Genomic DNA, 18,003 nt, shown 5'->3' on the forward strand with positions numbered 1-18,003 from the left:
CTAATGACTCAAATGAGTACAATGAACAATTGTACAGAGAAATAGAGTGGGCTAGTAAATCAGAATGTCTTATAATGGGGGATTTACCTTCCCAGTTATTGACTGGAACTTGTGGGTTAGTCGCTCACACATTAATCAGATTTTTTTGGATTTATTGGATGATTGTTTTCTGCAGCAGCATGTTCAAGGGGTAACCAGAGAGAGTAGTACTCTTGATCTGGTTATCAGCAGTGATCATTCGTGTATTAAGAATTTGCAGATAAAGGAATCACTAGGTGGCATTGATAACAGTGTACTAATGTGGGATTTACTTAAAGATTTAATTACCATCAGGGATAAAGGAAAGGGTTTCTGCTTCCGTAAAGGTGAGTACAGTGGTCTCAGAAAGTTTTTAAATTCTGTACAGTGGGATCAACTGACGATGTTACCAGCAGTAAATTCTAGGTGGGAAGCATTCAAGGAATTAATCGTGGATGCTACTAAAAGTTTCATACCTATTAAGAAATATTGTTCAAGGTTTAGGCCTAAATGGTTATCTAATGAACTAATGAGACTCTTAACAGAGAAGAAAAATGCATGGGATGCATATAAATTATCAAGCGACTCAGAAGCCTATGGCAGATATAAGCTAGTCTGTAATCAGGTCACAAAGGAGGTTAGGCAGGCGAAGGCAGATTACGAGAAATCCTTGGCAAAAGATGCTAAGAAATACAGCAGGGATTTCTTTACTTATATAAACTCTAAAAGGAAGGGGATGAATCTGATTGGCCCACTTGACATCGATGGTTCGACTGTTGATCCTGCTCAGATAGAAAACAAACTGAACGAGTATTTTGCTTCTACATTCACACATGAGAAATTATTAAGGTTTGAAAATGGCAGAAGGTTATCAAATTGTAGAAGAATACTTAATGATTTTATAATAACTGAGAGCAAAGTGGAGGAGAAATTGTTGAAGTTAAACATAAGAAAAGCACCTGAGGTAGTAGTAGTGGCATGCGATGCAAGAAAGCAAGTGTATGAGCTTATGCAGCATCAGCCAAAAAAAAAAAAAAAAAACAAAAACACACCATTCCCTCCAAATGCCTGTCCAGTTCCTCCTTAAATTTATTTAACCTATCAACTTCCACAACAACAGATGGAAGTTTGTTCCAGCAATTAACCACCCGCTGGCTAGAGGCAAATTTCCGCACATCTATTCTACATCTGTCTTTTCTTAATTTGAATTTATGCCCCCTTAGGTTTGTAATCGGAACAAGTGGAAGGATCCCATCAGAATTCAGTGTGCTCAACCCATTCAAGGCCTTATACACCTCAATCAGATCACTGTGCAGGTGCCTAGTCTCCAGCCACTGCAAATTGCAGAACTTAAGCCTTTCTTGGTAAGAGGATCCCTTCATTCCCCTCACCAATCTTGTTGCCCTTCTCTGTACACACTGAAGTAAATCTACATCCTTTATAAAATGAGGCCTCCAGATCTGTATGCAGTACTCAAGGAGTGGCCTGACCATTGCCTTATACAGAGGGACAATCACCTCCTTTTTCCCTGCTAGCAAAATTCCTATATATCATTGACAAAACCCCAGACCTGCCCTGGCAGCCTGTCTGCATTGCTCAGAAAACTTCATATCTGACTGCACAATTACTCCCAGGTCTTTTTTATTTTATACCACCTTAAGTGTAGTACCACACAATTGGTACGTTTCTCTGGGGTTACTTCTACCCATATGCAGTACTTTGCATTTGTCAAGGTTAAATTTCAGTTGCCACTTCTTAGCCCATCTGCCCAAATTATCTAGATCCTGCTGCAGTAGCACACTGTCATTAACCCTGCCAACCTTTGTATCATCTGCAAACTTCGATATTAAGCCCGATATACCTTCATCAATATCATTGATAAATATACAAAACAACAGTGGATCCAACACCGAACCCTGTGTGACTCCACTAATAACATTAGTCCACGAAGAGCAGCACCCATTGATTACCACCCTGTCTTCTCCCACTTGACCATCCTTTTATCCATTATAGCAACTTACCCTTAATACCATTCTGGTCCAATTTGTACAACAGTTTTCCATTCGCAACAGTGTTAAAAGCTTTCCTGAAATCCAAATATATGATATCAAAATTATTTTTTGCATTAAGTTCCTTTGTAACCACATCATAATATCCTATCAAATTTGTCAGACAAGACTTTCCCTTAACAAGCCCATGCTGTGTCTGAATTATTGCTGCAGTCTCATCTAGATGATCCTGCAATGCATCTTTAACCAGTGACTCCATTATTTTACCCGGAACAGAAGTTAAACTAACTGGTCTGTAATTACTCGTGTCACCCTTCGATCCGCCTTTGTGAATTGGGGATACATTTGCACATCTCCAGTCCGTGGGAACCTCCCCTGAGTGCAATGATGCTCTCATAATTATGGCTAAGGGTTTGCTTAGTTTCCCATTTCCCTGACAATAGAGTCACTGACAGCAACGAGTTCCTTTGGGACCAGCAGAAATATAGAACTTTAGTTCTTTGTTTGGGAAGTTTAGTTATTTTCCCAGATAAGTTTGGTCTATTAGTTTCACAATTATTATTATTATAATGAGCAATATGTTGCAAGGAAGCCTAAGGCTTATGCTACACCATCCAAAAAAAAAAAAAATCCTGCATTACCCTGAGAGAGAGAGAAAGAAATAGAAAGGAATCACCAAGAAAGCAAGAAAGAAAATAATGATGACAACCAGCCTAGGACCCTGAGCTGGTTATCATCATACTTTTCTAGGTTTGCCAAGCCCATACTCACCAGATGTGAGCCCCTGGGGTAATTGTTATATTCAGTAGTAAGAAAAAGTGGCGACGACGTGCTGTATGGAGTAATGAAATTTTTGGATATAGCATACACACACTAAGAATATACCCAGCTCCTTGACATAATGTGGCCTTGACAATCTCCCAATCTCCAAGCCCATACTCACCAGATGTGAGCCCCTGGGGTAATTGTTATATTCAGTAGTAAGAAAAAGTGGCGACGACGTGCTGTATGGAGTAATGAAATTTTTGGATATAGCATACACACACTAAGAATATACCCAGCTCCTTGACATAATGTGGCCTTGACAATCTCCCAATCTCCCCCCCCCCCCCCGCCGCATACACACTACTCAGAGTCCCTCCAGTCACTATCTGGAAGAGTAGAGGAAGCAAGATTATACATCCGGAGATCTCCTAGAGAGTTAATAATAGGTTTGTTCTGATAGACTGTCTAGTGGCTGGCCTGCAAACACCATTTTAGAGCTGTATCCTCAAAATGTAAGGAAGATTGGATCTCGCCACTATGTCCATCATAACCTCAAAAGACATCAATCATACTGCATGATGGAAGAGATGGGGAGGTTGCCGGAGCTTTGTTCTCGAGACTAAACATGGGCTCCACACTTCAAGCCTCTAATTAGCAAAGTGGTGGTATCACATCAGTTGATGAGAGTCATTTATCACCTAGTACTTCCTGGTAACACAGAGGGGCGGCATTCTTCTGTGTGGTGTGGGCTCCACACCATCCCTGCTTACGTTTTTGCACCTGGGTGTTTTAAGATTTCCACATAGAGAATTATACCCAGGATTGCTAACAGTCCCACTATCGTGAGGGTGCAAGCAGAGGATTTGGCTATTACAGATTGACTGAACTTCACCGAAATTAGGTCCACTTGGCTTGAGTATCATTCCATCGGTGTTTTAGACTCCCAGGTAGCAAATCCAGCTTGGCATACCTGAAGGAATGTTTGTGACAGCTTCAAGGACCAAGTTTCATAACTATACTAGCAACTTTAATGACTGAATTATTTAGACAGTGTATGCTATCTTAGTTCTTCCTAGCTTGGAATTTGCATCAACTATTGAAGACTTCAAACAAGAAAACATAAACAACTATGGTGAAAAAAACTCTAATGCAAGGCTTATTTTGATACCATTAAATATATTATTCAGAATGCCTATACTGCTACCTTCATAAATGTTCAATACCATAGAAAATACACCAGCTATGTTTTATTCACAAAACCATAAACATTTAAATCTGCATACAGAACTACTCCAATACATAAAATAATATGCTCCTTAAAATCACAAAATCCCATGCTATCTATAACATAATTATGGATAGAATATATAATCTATTATACAATTATAGATTACAAGACTAAGCCCAGAAAATATAGTTTTATATTTCCTTTTGACAGTTTCATATGAAATATTCTTTGGACTACTTTCTTAAACTTAAAATAGTTATAAAAGAATGAATACTGATCAAATGTCCAGAAAAAGAAATGTATGTTTTTAATCTCAGATACGTATCAATTTATCCTTTTTCCTACACATTTCAAGTAACTACCAGCAACAAACTCATATCATTAAGATCTGATTATACCCAGATAGATCTGTATTTTGGAACAAACGTACAGTTCTCAATTCTTGATTACTAGCAAGCATACCATTACAAACAAGATTTATTATGGTAGGCAAATTGACACATATATCTAAGATTAACACACACACAGACACACACACACAGAGTTTTAATTACAGATATGTACTCTTGAGTAGACTCTAGATTTTCCGGGAAAGATAGTAAAAAAAAAAAAAAAAAATCCTGGTAAAAAAAAAATGATGCTAAAAAAAAAAAAAAAAAGTCCCCAACATACGTAAGAGATATGTTCCAGGCCTTCTTACGTAAGTCAAGTTTACATAACTCGGAAATGACTAATAAAATGATGCTACTATATCACTGATATGTCAAAATTACAAAAACCATAATATTCTCAGAAGAATGAAGGAAAATAGTTATATATTTTTAATTAGTTCAATTAAAAACTTTATCTGGGGACAGCAGCGAAGTAGCCAGGGTGGCACATAAGAAAAGAAAACAAAAGGAAGAAAAAATGAACGTTATTGTACTGTAAAAACTGATATGCATTTCATAGCCTCGGTTATTATAGTTGACATCATTGGTGCCGATCACTTCACCCCTTACCGTATTCTGTCTTTGTCCTTTATCTGTCTTTGTTCACTGTTGACACTGACAAATGTGAATTCCATGTGATACTTGTTAATGTTTGGCCATTTTCGTACATTATTTAAATTTTCTGATCCAAATCGATCGCTTTCCTTTTCTCGATAGATTTACTAGTACTGCTGTCACTTATGTCGGCACCATGATAACAGTCTGAATTAAATTTTCTGAAAAGAACTTCACAGGGTTAAGGCAAAAACTCACTATTATTACCCCACGCGAGCTCACATTTTACTAAAGCACATTTCTGGAGGTCACGGCCATAAAACAAAAACAATTTGCACTTTCCAGGTTATTGGGTTTTTCTGTTAGTACAAATCATTATAAACAGGTAGTAAACTCGATCTTATTGCATTTGCGATAATATCAATAGCTGGAATTCTGTGGGTTTTTATGTTATTATGGTGAAATGTGTGTCCATTTCACTGAAATCTTCAGCCACATAAAAAAATATATAAATAACGTAACATAAGTCCGAAGCTACATAAGTCAAGTAAGGGAGTTACCGTATCGGAAAATGTTCAGCAACTTACATAAAAAGTATGGCGATAGATAAAAAAATTAAAAAAAACTTACGACGCACTACTCGTGTGTCCAATATGTGAATAGTGCGTATTGGACACACATTTATTTTTTACGATTTTAAATCTAATAGCTTCCCTTTATTTTTTACTGTCACGTATGGTTTGGTCACCAATGTTATAATGGTTCATTAGAGATTTGATGGATGCACAGGTTTCGAACTTTTAAATAATTTCAGTTTTTGTTTAATTTAAAGCGCAACTCTTGCACCTGCCCATCATTTTTGCGATTTCTAAACAAAACAACAAAAAAAAAAAAATTCCGACATTCCTGACATAAATAACGAAACAAAAATTGTCCTTTTGCGATGCAACAGAACACAACGATCGATGAGACGCACTAAAACAAACTAAACATTTCTTCTCATTTTTTATTTTTTTTTTGAGCTGCGGGTGTGAAAACAGCAGGGGTTGCAAGATAATAGGTACACTAATCTCCCAACGATGGCTTATAACGCCGCTTCTTGTCTTATTTACAACTTGCAAAACATCTGTTTATACCTATTCTAGTTATTACTTAAATTTCATGATTTCTGGTTGATTTTTTATTTATTTATTTTTTTAAATTTTAATTTGGAGTCTTGAAGTGTTCCGGTTAATTCAATCCCTGTAAATCGAGAGTCTGCTGTGTGTATATATACAGCAGACTCTTGTTCTTCCTTTTGTTTTCTTTTCTTATATGCCACTCTGGCTACTTCGCCACTGTCCCCAGATAAAGTTTTTAACTGAACTAATTACTGCTTATTATATCAGTATACCGATTAAAGAAATAAAACTCTCACCTTCCAGTAATAAGAAGTTATATTTTGCATACTAGACAAAGGGACTTCCTCTGTACACTGCAATCCATATACAGGACATGAAAGCAATTGTGCAATGGTTTTCAATCTGCTCACTTCACCTTCAACTGGATGCAAAAAAAATAAAGGGATTCCTTTCTGGACATTGTTCATGCAGAGTACAGTCTGAGTGGGCATTTGGAGACCAAGCAGTAACATTGTTTCATCACTGTTTTCTTTTATAACTTGTTCTTCAGTTTCAGGTGTAGAAGATCCACCATCAAGATTCTGAATGTCCTGAATCTGAAATTGCCGAAGTTCCTGAAGTGACATCACTAAATCATAGTCCCTTTCTAGGAATTGCTTTACCTCTACAGCCATTAGAGAATCCATGCCAAGTTCTCCTAATGATTGGTGAGAACTTATTGCTGACATATCTTTAATACCTTGATAGAAAAAAATAAAAAAATAAAATAATGAAACGTTATATTGCTCATTTATGTATGATAAACCTTAATGAATAGAAACAAACATCCTGTAAATAAGTGCATGTATGGGCATGCGTGCACACACACACACACACACACACACACACACACACACACACACACACACACACACACACACACACACACACACACACACACACACACACACACACACACACACACACACACACACACAAATAAACTCTAATATAAACTAATTAAATATATAAAAACTCTGTAGTTAAATAGCTAAGCTTATTTAATAACAAATCAGTTTGATTTGGAAATTTTTCTATATTTTTTCACAATAAAAAACATTCTCTGTGCTAACTAAATTATTTTTTGAAACTTTATATGGCGACAAAATCACCAGAATGAGAGATTATTATTAAAAAAAAAACAAGCACTTCAGATCGAAATTATGTTACCTTTTACCTTTTGGTCACAAAGAGATTTTTGGTACTCAGATTTTAGGATTACAAAGGCATTTTCAATGCCTTTGTAATCCTAAAAAATACTACTCTAATCAAAAACTGATTTATTCTACACTTCAAAAGTAGGGAATAAAAGATTCGTGCTTTACTTTACTTTTCTGAAGATTTAAATATTATCAGCTATTGATTATGCACCCTACTCTATTTCATTATTATTACTTTATTATTTCATTAAATGTTCATTGTGTTGTACTTTATTTAACTTTAATCTGCAATAGACATAAGTTAATATATAGAATCGGACAGTAAAATTTAAAAAAAAAATAAAAAAAATTCACCGTACCAAATATACGAGCAACAACATCAACTGCTGAAATCTTTCCAGCTTTTTCCCCTGGTTTTGAATTTTTTTGTTCAGCTTTTACAAAACTAGATACAACAGGATGATTCAGCTGCAAAAAGATGTCCAATGTTGCTAAGCAAGATGTGATCTTCTGAGGTAAAGTACCCCCCACTACCACTTCATCTCCCATTGTATCCTGAACAACACCTACATCGCCGACAGCTCCCCACTGTACAGCAAGCCCTATAAAGAAAAACAGTTATATATATGTATGAAATGTAATATATAATCATGAGTTTACACATGTAGTATCAGTTGATAGTTAAAAATAAGTAAGATATGACACATCTTATACATATATTTGGTGCTTTTTTGGAATGGTATGCAACTTTTTTGGGGCGGTGTGTTCCGGCACACCTCTTTTAACAGAGACATGTGACATTTTGATGCAGTACACTTTGAAATTTGTAATATTCTGTAAATTGTTTTCACTGTTTACCTCAAATAAGCTTAAAGTTATTTAACTAAATTTGCATTTTTCACTGTCTATTGCTAAGATATTTTCTATATAAAACTTTACAACCATTTTTAGAATTCTAAATTACTCAGTCGAACCTCTATTTAATGAACTCCTTTTACAGCGATTTTTTTTTAATTCCCCTTGGAAGTTACATTTAAAATAGAGTTCATTGAGCGAAGAAAATTTTCATATAATGAACATATTATGACAGACTTAACTTAGTACGCAGAGTTTGCATTTCTGGCCTTCAGGCTATTTAGGCAATTAGTGCTGCTGCACGAATTAAGAGAGCTAAGGGGATAACCATTCTACAACTTAGTGGTACTCGTAAAACCTATCCGACCACCTGTACCCCCTACAGAGAAGCCGCGCTAGTCAACGGTGAGCAAATCAAGGGGTATTCCTGATGTTGACAATGGGCTCTGGTCAATCTTCTACTGTAGTGGTGTCCAACTTTTTTCCTGTACAGGGACCATATTCAAAAAAATTCAAAGTTAGATTCCATTTGAGGGCCGCACTGAGTGATTTGAGAAAAACTAGTGTGTTACATTTTCCATATTATTATTATTAAATCAGTTTATTGACCCAATAAATATGGTCTGAATCCCTTACAAGGCCATTCAGCCAGGAGGGCGATCCATAATACAATTAATTATTTACATTCTATATAAATAAACAAGTTTACATTATATATAAAAAATATTCAGTTTTTAAATCAGTGGATGTAACAAGGTCAACTTACATAATAATAGCCATAAATATGAAATATTTACAAATTTCGGTAGCTGATTTAACAGTAAACAAATTTACAAATTTAGGTACAGCTTTTCCAGTGGGAGTAGATGTCATAGCTCCATCCACATGAAAGTTTCCTGTAGTTTCTCTGATCTGTATCCTTTTGAACACCAGAACTTGTCTGAATCAATCACTAGTCTGTTGATAAGCTGGATAGTGTTTCCGGGGAACATCATATTTAGGCGACCTAGATTGTCTAGCTATGCTTGAAGAGTAAGCCGAGGGTCCGCCTAGCAGCGTCCTGCTGTCCTGGAAGTCCTAATGATGTTGTCCATTCTGGGAGCATCTATGCATCCGGTTATGAGTTTAGTGAATGTTAGAATATTTTGGGCAGTAATCTGCTGTTTCCAAGGCATCATGTCTAAATTAGAGTAGAGCACCAATCTAGAGATGGTATACTGTCTCCCTGCTATTTTATTAAGCCATTTAAGGATCCAGTACTCTAACCCGAGAAATTTGATGAAGTGAGTTTTGGGTGCTGAGGACCAGATGATGGAGGAATATAATGGCATGTGATAAAGGCAGTGTTGGACATATTGGATGATAAGCTGAGGATCATGTATTTCTGTGAGATCTTGGCGTAGCAGCCACATTGCTGCATAGGTTTTCATGACACTTAGATGCTGCTGAAATGTGAGGTCCTCATCCCATGTTAAGACTAAGTCCTTATGTGAGATGACTTTTGCTACAGGTTCCCCTGCAATACAGATTTGCATGTTGTTCCTTAACATTTTTTTTGTAAAGGTCATTTGAGCTGATTTAGTGTGATTAAGTTCTAGACTGATTGAATCTAGATACATTTCTAGTTGTTGCATTTTTTTGATTGGCCAGCTGATTGATGGTAGCTGCTTGATTAGGATTAGATGATGATAGGTAGAATTTAATGTTATTTGCATAAGACAGAAAGTCCTGTTGTGTTGTAAGGAAGGGTTCAAGGGCTGCAGCGAACAGTAAGGGGGAAAGGACCCCTCCCTGTGGTACTCCTCTGGTGACCAGGCACCTATATTGATAATTCTGATGAGTGACTAGAAGCTGTATAGGTTTTAGAATTGCTTGTAAAATTCATATAGCATTACCAGTCACGTTGAAATAGTTCTCCAAGATAAGTATTAATGCATCAATACTGACACAGTCATATGCTGCTTTTACATTGAAGAAGACAACATCAAGTTGTGCTCGGCTGATGAAGGTTCTTTGTATTCTTGTAAGTGTGTCCAGCAGGTTGGTACTAGTAGACCTGCCTTTGATTACTGTGTGAAGGTAGGGAGGCCTGTGCATTTTGGTACTGGGCACACAAAGTATGTGTTCCAAATTTCTGGGGATCTGCACTAGTGATGCTTTGATTAAAAATATTCACCAGAATATCAACAATGTAAATGCTGCATATTTGCAAAATGAACAGTGGAAACCCATCTGGACCTACTAGTGACTTTAGCGGTAGCTTCTTTATGATATCGATCATTAGCATTAGCATTAGCATTAGTAGAGGCATTTGATGCAAGAAAGCAAGCTTATGCAGCATCAGCCAAAAAAAAAAAAAAAAAAAAAAAAAAGTAACATAAATAAATAAAAATAACCACTTCCACTTCACCCCTCTGTTCGTTCGAAATACCTGTCCAGCTGAGCCTTAAACTTATTTAGGCTATCAACTTCCACGACAAGGGATGGAAGTCTGTTCCACCCACCAACCACCCGCTGGCTAAAGGCAAATTTCCGCACATCTATCCTACATCTGTCTTTCCTCAATTTGAATTTATGCCCTCTCAGGTGATTTTTCTGAGCTAGAGGAAGAATCCCATCAGCATTGAGCATGCTCAAACCATGCAAGGCTTTGTACACCTCTATCAGATCACCCCGCTGGTGCCTAGTTTCCAGACACTGTAATTTGCAAAACTTAAGCCTTTCTTCGTAAGAGAACCCCTTTGTCCCATTCACCAATCTAGTTGCCCTTCTCTGTACTCGTTCCAGCAGCTCTACATCCTTCCTGAAATGAGGCCTCCAGGCCTGTATACAGTACTCTAGGTGTGGCCTGACCATTGCCTTATACAAGGGAATAATCACCTCCTTATCCCTGCTAGAAAAATTCCTATATATCATTGACAATACACCATGAGCTACTCTTGCAGCTCGTCTGCACTGCTCAGAGAACTTCATATCTGCCTGCACCACCACCCCCAGGTCCCTTTCATTCTCTACCACTGTCAGTGTAGTACCACAGAGTTGATACGTTGCTCTGGGGTTGCTGTTTCCCATATGTAGTACTTTACATTTGTCAATGTTAAACTTCATTTGCCACCTCGAAGCCCATCTGCTCAACCTTTCCAAATCCTGTTGCAGCAGCATAGTGTCAGTAGTGTCCTTGACAACCCTGCCAACCTTCGTATCGTCTGCAAACTTGGACATTAAGCCTGATATACCATCATCAATATCATTTATAAATACAGAAAACAATAAAGGCCCCAATACTGAACCCTGAGGGACTCCACTAATAACATTAGTCCACGATGAGCAGTGTCCATTGATTACCACTCTCTGTCTTCTCCCCCTCAACCACCCCTTTATCCATAGCAGCAACTTGCCTCCAATGCCACACTGCTCCAATTTGTGCAGCAGTCTTCCATGTGCAACAGTATCAAAAGCCTTTCTAAGATCCAAGTATATAATATCAAAGTTATTCCCTGCATCCAGTTCTTTTGTGACTGCATCATAGTATCCAATCAAATTGGTCAGGCAAGACTTCCCCTTAACAAAACCATGCTGTGTCCTAGCTATAACTGAAGTCTTGTCTAGATGATCCTGCAGTGCTTCTTTCACCAGTGCCTCCATTAATTTTCCGGGAACAGAAGTTAAACTCACAGGTCTATAATTACTTGTGTCAGCCTTTGATCCCCCTTTGTGAATTGGGGTCACATTTGCACATCTCCAGTCAATGGGTACCTCCCCTGAGTCCAAGGAAGCTCTCATAATTATGGCTAAGGGTTTGCTTACCTCCTTTGCTGCCTCCTTTAATATAACTGGATAGATCCCATCCACCCCAGGTGCCTTTCTTGTGTTTATCTTCAACAATTTCTCCTCCACTTTGCTCTCAGTTATTACAAGATTCTCTAGCTTACTGCTAGAGTTGAATACACCTCTGGCATTCCCCTCGCTGAATAACTCCTCATGTGTGAATGTCGATGCAAAATATTCATTTAGTTTGTTAGCTACCCGAGCAGGGTCATCAACAGTTGACCCATCGATCTCAAGTGGACCAATCTGATTCATCCCCTTCCTTCTAGAGTTTACATAAGTAAAGAACTCTTTGCTGTTTTTCTTCGCATCCCTTGCCAAGGATCTCTCGTAATCTGCCTTCGCCTGCCTAACCTCCTTTGTAACTTGGTTACAGATCAACTTGTATCTATCATAGGCGTCCGTGTCACGTGTTAATTTGTATGTATCCCATGCATTTTTCTTCTCTGCCATATGCCTCATTAGTTCATCTGACAACCATTTAGGCCTAAACCTTGAACAATATTTCTTAGTTGGTATGTAAAGCCTAGTAGCTTCCACGATAAGTTCTTTGAATGCTTCCCATTTTGAATTTGCTGTTGGCAATATCATCAGTTGATCCCACTGTATAGAATTTAAATACTGTCTCAGTCCATTGTAGTCCCCTTTACGAAAGCAATACCCCTTCCCTTTACCCCTAATGGTAGTTTCCTCTTTGAGTAACTCCCACTTCAGCACACTGTGATCACTGCCACCAAGTGGTTCATTTATCTGCAGATTCTTAATGCATGAAGAATCACTACTGATAATCAAATCAAGAGTATTACTCCCTCTAGTTGCCTCCCGAACATGCTGATGTAGAAAACAATCATCCAATAAATCCACAAAAGCCTTGCTACTGTGTGAGTGACCAGCCCCCAAATTCCAGTCAATATCTGGGAAATTAAAATCCCCCATTATAAGACTCTCTGATTTACTGGCCCACTCTATTTCTCCGAACAGTTTCTTATTATACTCATCAGAGTCATTAGGCCTATAGCACACTCCTACTCTCAATTTTGATCTCCCAATGCTTATGTCACACCAAACTGACTCGACACTGCACTGTCCAGCGATGTCGACTGGCTTCACTTCCTTGGATTTTATGTGTTTTTTAACTAATAGCATAACCCCTCCTCCCTTCCTATCCTGTCTATCCTTTCTGTAGACATTGTACTCTCCAAATTCCAGTTCTGCATTTCTTATATCTGTGTGACACCACGTCTCTGAAATCCCCACAATATCTGCCTTTGATGTTTTGAGCAACACCTCAAATTCATCAAATTTATTTACTAAACTCCTAGCATTGGTGTACACACAAGTATACATGCACCTGTTCTTTTTCTTAGCTACCCTAACACAACCCATGTGTTTACTTGTACCCCAATGATTCCCAGCAGTCTCTGAAATATCCTGCATCTTATTTTCCAGGCTGCGGCTCGTTCCAATAGAAGCAGTGCAAGAATCACTTTCACCTCTGCCAGTGGCTACTGTTAATCTATTAGTCCTTGTATCCCCCCAATCTAGCAGTTTTCCGACCCACCTAACATTGCCTCGATAGCATCAGCAAACATTCTTGCACCCTTTCTATTTAAGTGTATCCCATCCCTGTAGAAGCAGTCTCTCCTGTTAACAAGTACAGACCAGGCTGAAAAAAATTCTACCCCTTGAGCCCTGCACAATCTTTCCAGGGCCGAATTGATTGACAGGGCTCTCATCATATACTCCCTCCTATCGTGTCTGGGCAGAATTGCAGACACTTTCAATTTCAACCCTAATTCACGGCTTTTTTTCATCAGTGATCTGTACTTGTCAAGTAATTCCGCCGGTCTCCTACTCTTAATGTCATTAGTGCCAACGTGTACAACTATATCACCTTTTGTGCCCTTAAAGGATGATATCCGCTCTACAACGTCAAATATCCGCTCTACAACGTCAGTTGGTCTCTCCTGATAGTGAAATTAGAGAATACAAGGTAGCTCATGTGTGTCCTACCACTGGAAAGACGGACATTATGCTGCTGATTGGGCTGCTCGTAGGCTAAATTTGCCAATTCCATGAAGGTCTTTTCTTCCACTGCAGACTTATTTTGCATAAACGTATGTATTCTTTTGGAGAGTTGCATCCTGTCGATGATTAGCGTCCTGTGAGTCATTTTTTTTTGTTTTAATAATAAAGCTTTTTCCATTTTATATGTGATGAGATCTTGTTGATTATTTGTCCTTTGCCATTGTCAGTAGGCCTTTTGGTTGCGATGAAATGCAAGCTTGATGTCAGAAATGAACCATGGGGAAGTTCTTGATGTAATCCGAACTTCTTTTGATGCCCCAGCCAGCACTTCTTGTCTGAGTTCTTGAGCTAAGCAGGATAAAGCTTCCCTCGGAGGGAGGGTATATAGATTCTGCCAGTTAAATTCTGTTAGGCATTTAAGAATTATTTCAGGTTTGAGATATTCAACTGAAAAGATTGCTTTTGATGTTGTTATGACGATACCAATTTCATATCTTGTTAGATGTAAAAGTAAAACTGAAAATATTCAAAAATTTTATTAAGTACAATACACAATTACATTTACTGAACATTTACATTTAATGAGAAAAATTTTTTGATAATTAACAAAATTTAAAATGCTGTTTTAGCTCACTTTCTGTGTGGGCCATAGGTTGGACACCACTGTGAATCAACTGTAAGTGCCCTGTTCGAGAATTAGGAGAGAGTGATTTTCTTTTACCCCGACAAATAATCATCTGTTGTTTTTGCGGTAGTGTGTTATCCACATTTTTCTGTAAGTTTTCCCTATCTCTGTCACGGTACCTGAATATAAAGAAATTTTTTTTCTTTTTTTTGAAACTGTCCAAAATGTTGGTGTCATTCAGATATTAGCATTAGCATTGCTTTTTGGACAGTTTCAAAAAACTGTCCAAAATGTTGGTGTCATTCAGATATTAGCATTAGCATTAGCAATGCTAATGCTAATGCTAATATCTGAATGACACCAACATTTTGGACAGTTTCAAAAAAAAGAAAAAATTCAAATTTAACAACTAGTTCAAAGAACTAGTGACAATATCGGTGATGAGAGAAGGAAAATGAGGACAACGAAGGTATTAAACCTTCTAAACATAAAATGTTGGCATTTGGTGAAAATGAAGTTAGAAAATTGTCAACTAGGTTACATTTAAATAAAAGAGATGCAATTTGTGGATTTCAGGAATACCTAATTGATAAGATGGTTTAGGAAGAATTAAAGCATTTGATGAAAGCTCTGAGTACAATACCAATTTCACTGAGTGAATATGAAAAAGGATTTTCACATATGAATCTGATCACTAGCCCAACCAGAGCTTCATTGATGGCAAAAACAGTTTCTTCACTACTATTTTGTAAAATTGTAGGTCCATCGCTGACACACTTCAATTCAGCAAAATATGTCAATTCGTGGCTGCTTCAGAAATGTCATTCGGCAACCGACACAGACAGTAAGAAAAGAAGTCGGCATAGTGTGTCGAATGAGAACTTAATAAAAATTTGGAATATTCTACAAAAACGTTATTATGAAATTATTTTTTGCTTATTTTATTTATTTTTACTTATTACTTATTTTACTAATGTTTTACTTATTTTTTACATACTTGAATAATAAATTTATGCTTAATAAACTGTGTGTACATATACTTAATTTCTTGTTCTTATTCCAAAAACATTACTGCTGAAGTAAGAATACCAAGATAAAAAAAAATTTTAGAGTACTTTTCATATCCTTTTAATTTTCAATTTTTCCTGACAGCAAAGAATGAGTACCAGCACCTATTTTTTTTTTACAAAAAAAGCATTGCATATATATATATATATATTGACTATATATATATATATAGTCAATATATATATATTAACTATATAGAGAAGCTATATGATATGGGAAGAAAATTAAGTTTAAAATGAGATAAGTCTGAATTACAATAACATTACTTATGGATCAGGGACACTGCTACAGCAAAAAATACCCTACAGCCATAATGTGTATATGTATATATAATATTGTAGGTAGAACATGTTAACGAGCTTTATGTAAAAATTAAAACTGATGAATATACGGTATACCCTGGGAGCGATATATGTTGTGAAATAAAGGGGTGTGAAATGAACAGGAAAATAAAACGATAAGATTTGCACCAATTGAATCAATACCAAATAAATTTTAAGATTTTGAAAAAACTTGAAAGATTTTGAACAAACAATCAAGGTGGAAATGACATTGCAGTGTCTTTCATAATTTTTGTGTCTTCATCAGAGGTCATCCACCAAAATAAAGAAAAAGACAGCAATGCTCTTACTTCTGTTTCCAACATGCTCTGTATGCATAGGTACTGTGCGAAAAGACACTTGGTAATTTACAAATATAATTTTAAAAATTAAAATTTTGAATATAATTATAGAGGTGTTGCATACAGATCATGGATGACCTTACAGAAGCAAGTGAGAAAAGTAAAGCCAAAAGTAAGAAAAACAGTATATACCGTAAGACAAGGACTTACCACTAATAGCCAAACTGAACAAAAGACTGATTTCGTGGGTTAGCATTAGCATTAGTAGAGGCATTTGATGCAAGAAAGCAAGCTTATGCAGCATCAGCCAAAAAAAAAAAAAAAACCCACTTCCACTTCACCCCCTGTTCGTTCAAAATACCTGTCCAGCTGAGCCTTAAACTTATTTAAGCTATCAACCTCCACCACAAGGGATGGGAGTCTGTTCCACCAACCAACCACCCGCTGGCTAAAGGCAAATTTCCGCACGTCTATCCTACATCTGTCTTTCCTCAATTTGAATTTATGCCCTCTCAGGTGATTTTTCTGAGCTAGAGGAAGAATCCCATCAGCATTGAGCATGCTTAAACCATTCAAGGCTTTATACACCTCTATCAGATCACCTCGCTGGTGCCTAGTCTCCAGATACTGTAATTTGCAAAACTTAAGCCTTTCTTCGTAAGAGCACCCCTTTGTTCCATTCACTAATCTTGTTGCCCTTCTCTGTACTCGTTCCAGCAGCTCTACATCCTTCTTGAAACGAGGCCTCCAGACCTGTATACAGTACTCTAGGTGTGGTCTGACCATTGCCTTATACAATGGAATAATCACCTCCTTATCCCTGCTGGAAAAATTCCTGTATATCATTGACAATACTCCATGAGCTACTCTTGCAGCCCGTCTGCACTGCTCAGAGAACTTCATATCTGCCTGCACAACCACTCCCAAGTCCCTTTCATTCTCTACCACTGTCAGTGTAGTACCACAGAGTTGATACGTTGCTCTGGGGTTGCTGTAAAATATTTATCTATATATTTATCATCATCTAGTGACAGGCAATTGGAGATTTCAAAAAAAATTAGGGTGGAGCTTTCAAACTGGTATTTATCTATATTTACTTATCTATTTATAACTATACGGGTTATCCGTATAGTTATCCGTGTGTGGGTACACTAGCGACTCCTAGTGTTAAAATGGTGCATGTTTTGATTTAAATGTGCGGTGATACACTAGGTTAAATGCATGATGTCCAAACTGCCCAGGATAGTTAAGAAATATAATAGCTGACAAAGTAGCGGTAGAAGGCAGCTACACTTTAAGGTGTTAGCTAGTCTGTGACTGGTGTACTTCAGTATATATTAAAGGTTACAATAGCACAAGTCAGCTGGGCACGATCATGTATCATGAGTCTGGTGTTGGTAAAGCAGAATTACGTACACATGATGATCGTCAGTGCTCAATGCACTGCAATACAATACATTCTATAATAGGGTGTAAATGTACTCCCCTTGTCCGATTCATAGTACTATTATTGGTGGCTATGTGTAGTGCTTCAAGCCATGAGCGCTGGCGGTAATCATGTGAATAGTCGACAATTTCAATATCCCGTTAGGGATCAAGATTGTGCTGCTCAACCCAATAATGTTCGGCGACTGGGGAGCATTCAAAATTA

General features: G+C 37.3%; 1 protein-coding gene across 1 annotated transcript in view; it reads right to left on the reverse strand.

Moving 5' to 3' along the window:
* The window catches only part of FASN1 (Fatty acid synthase 1), a 371,433-nt gene that overhangs the window by 40,612 nt on the left and 312,818 nt on the right, over positions 1–18,003 (reverse strand). Inside the window, exons 25-26 of the mRNA XM_090372546.1 lie at positions 7,686–7,928; positions 6,424–6,866 (exon numbers count right to left, since the gene is read on the reverse strand). Coding sequence (XP_090228672.1) covers positions 6,424–6,866; positions 7,686–7,928 — 686 coding nt within the window. The remainder of the gene's footprint in view (positions 1–6,423; positions 6,867–7,685; positions 7,929–18,003) is intronic.

This window comes from Mastigoproctus giganteus, chromosome 4 (assembly GCF_048544385.1).
Source record: "Mastigoproctus giganteus isolate SK-2022 chromosome 4, ASM4854438v1, whole genome shotgun sequence".
Classification (NCBI taxonomy): domain Eukaryota; kingdom Metazoa; phylum Arthropoda; class Arachnida; order Uropygi; family Thelyphonidae; genus Mastigoproctus; species Mastigoproctus giganteus.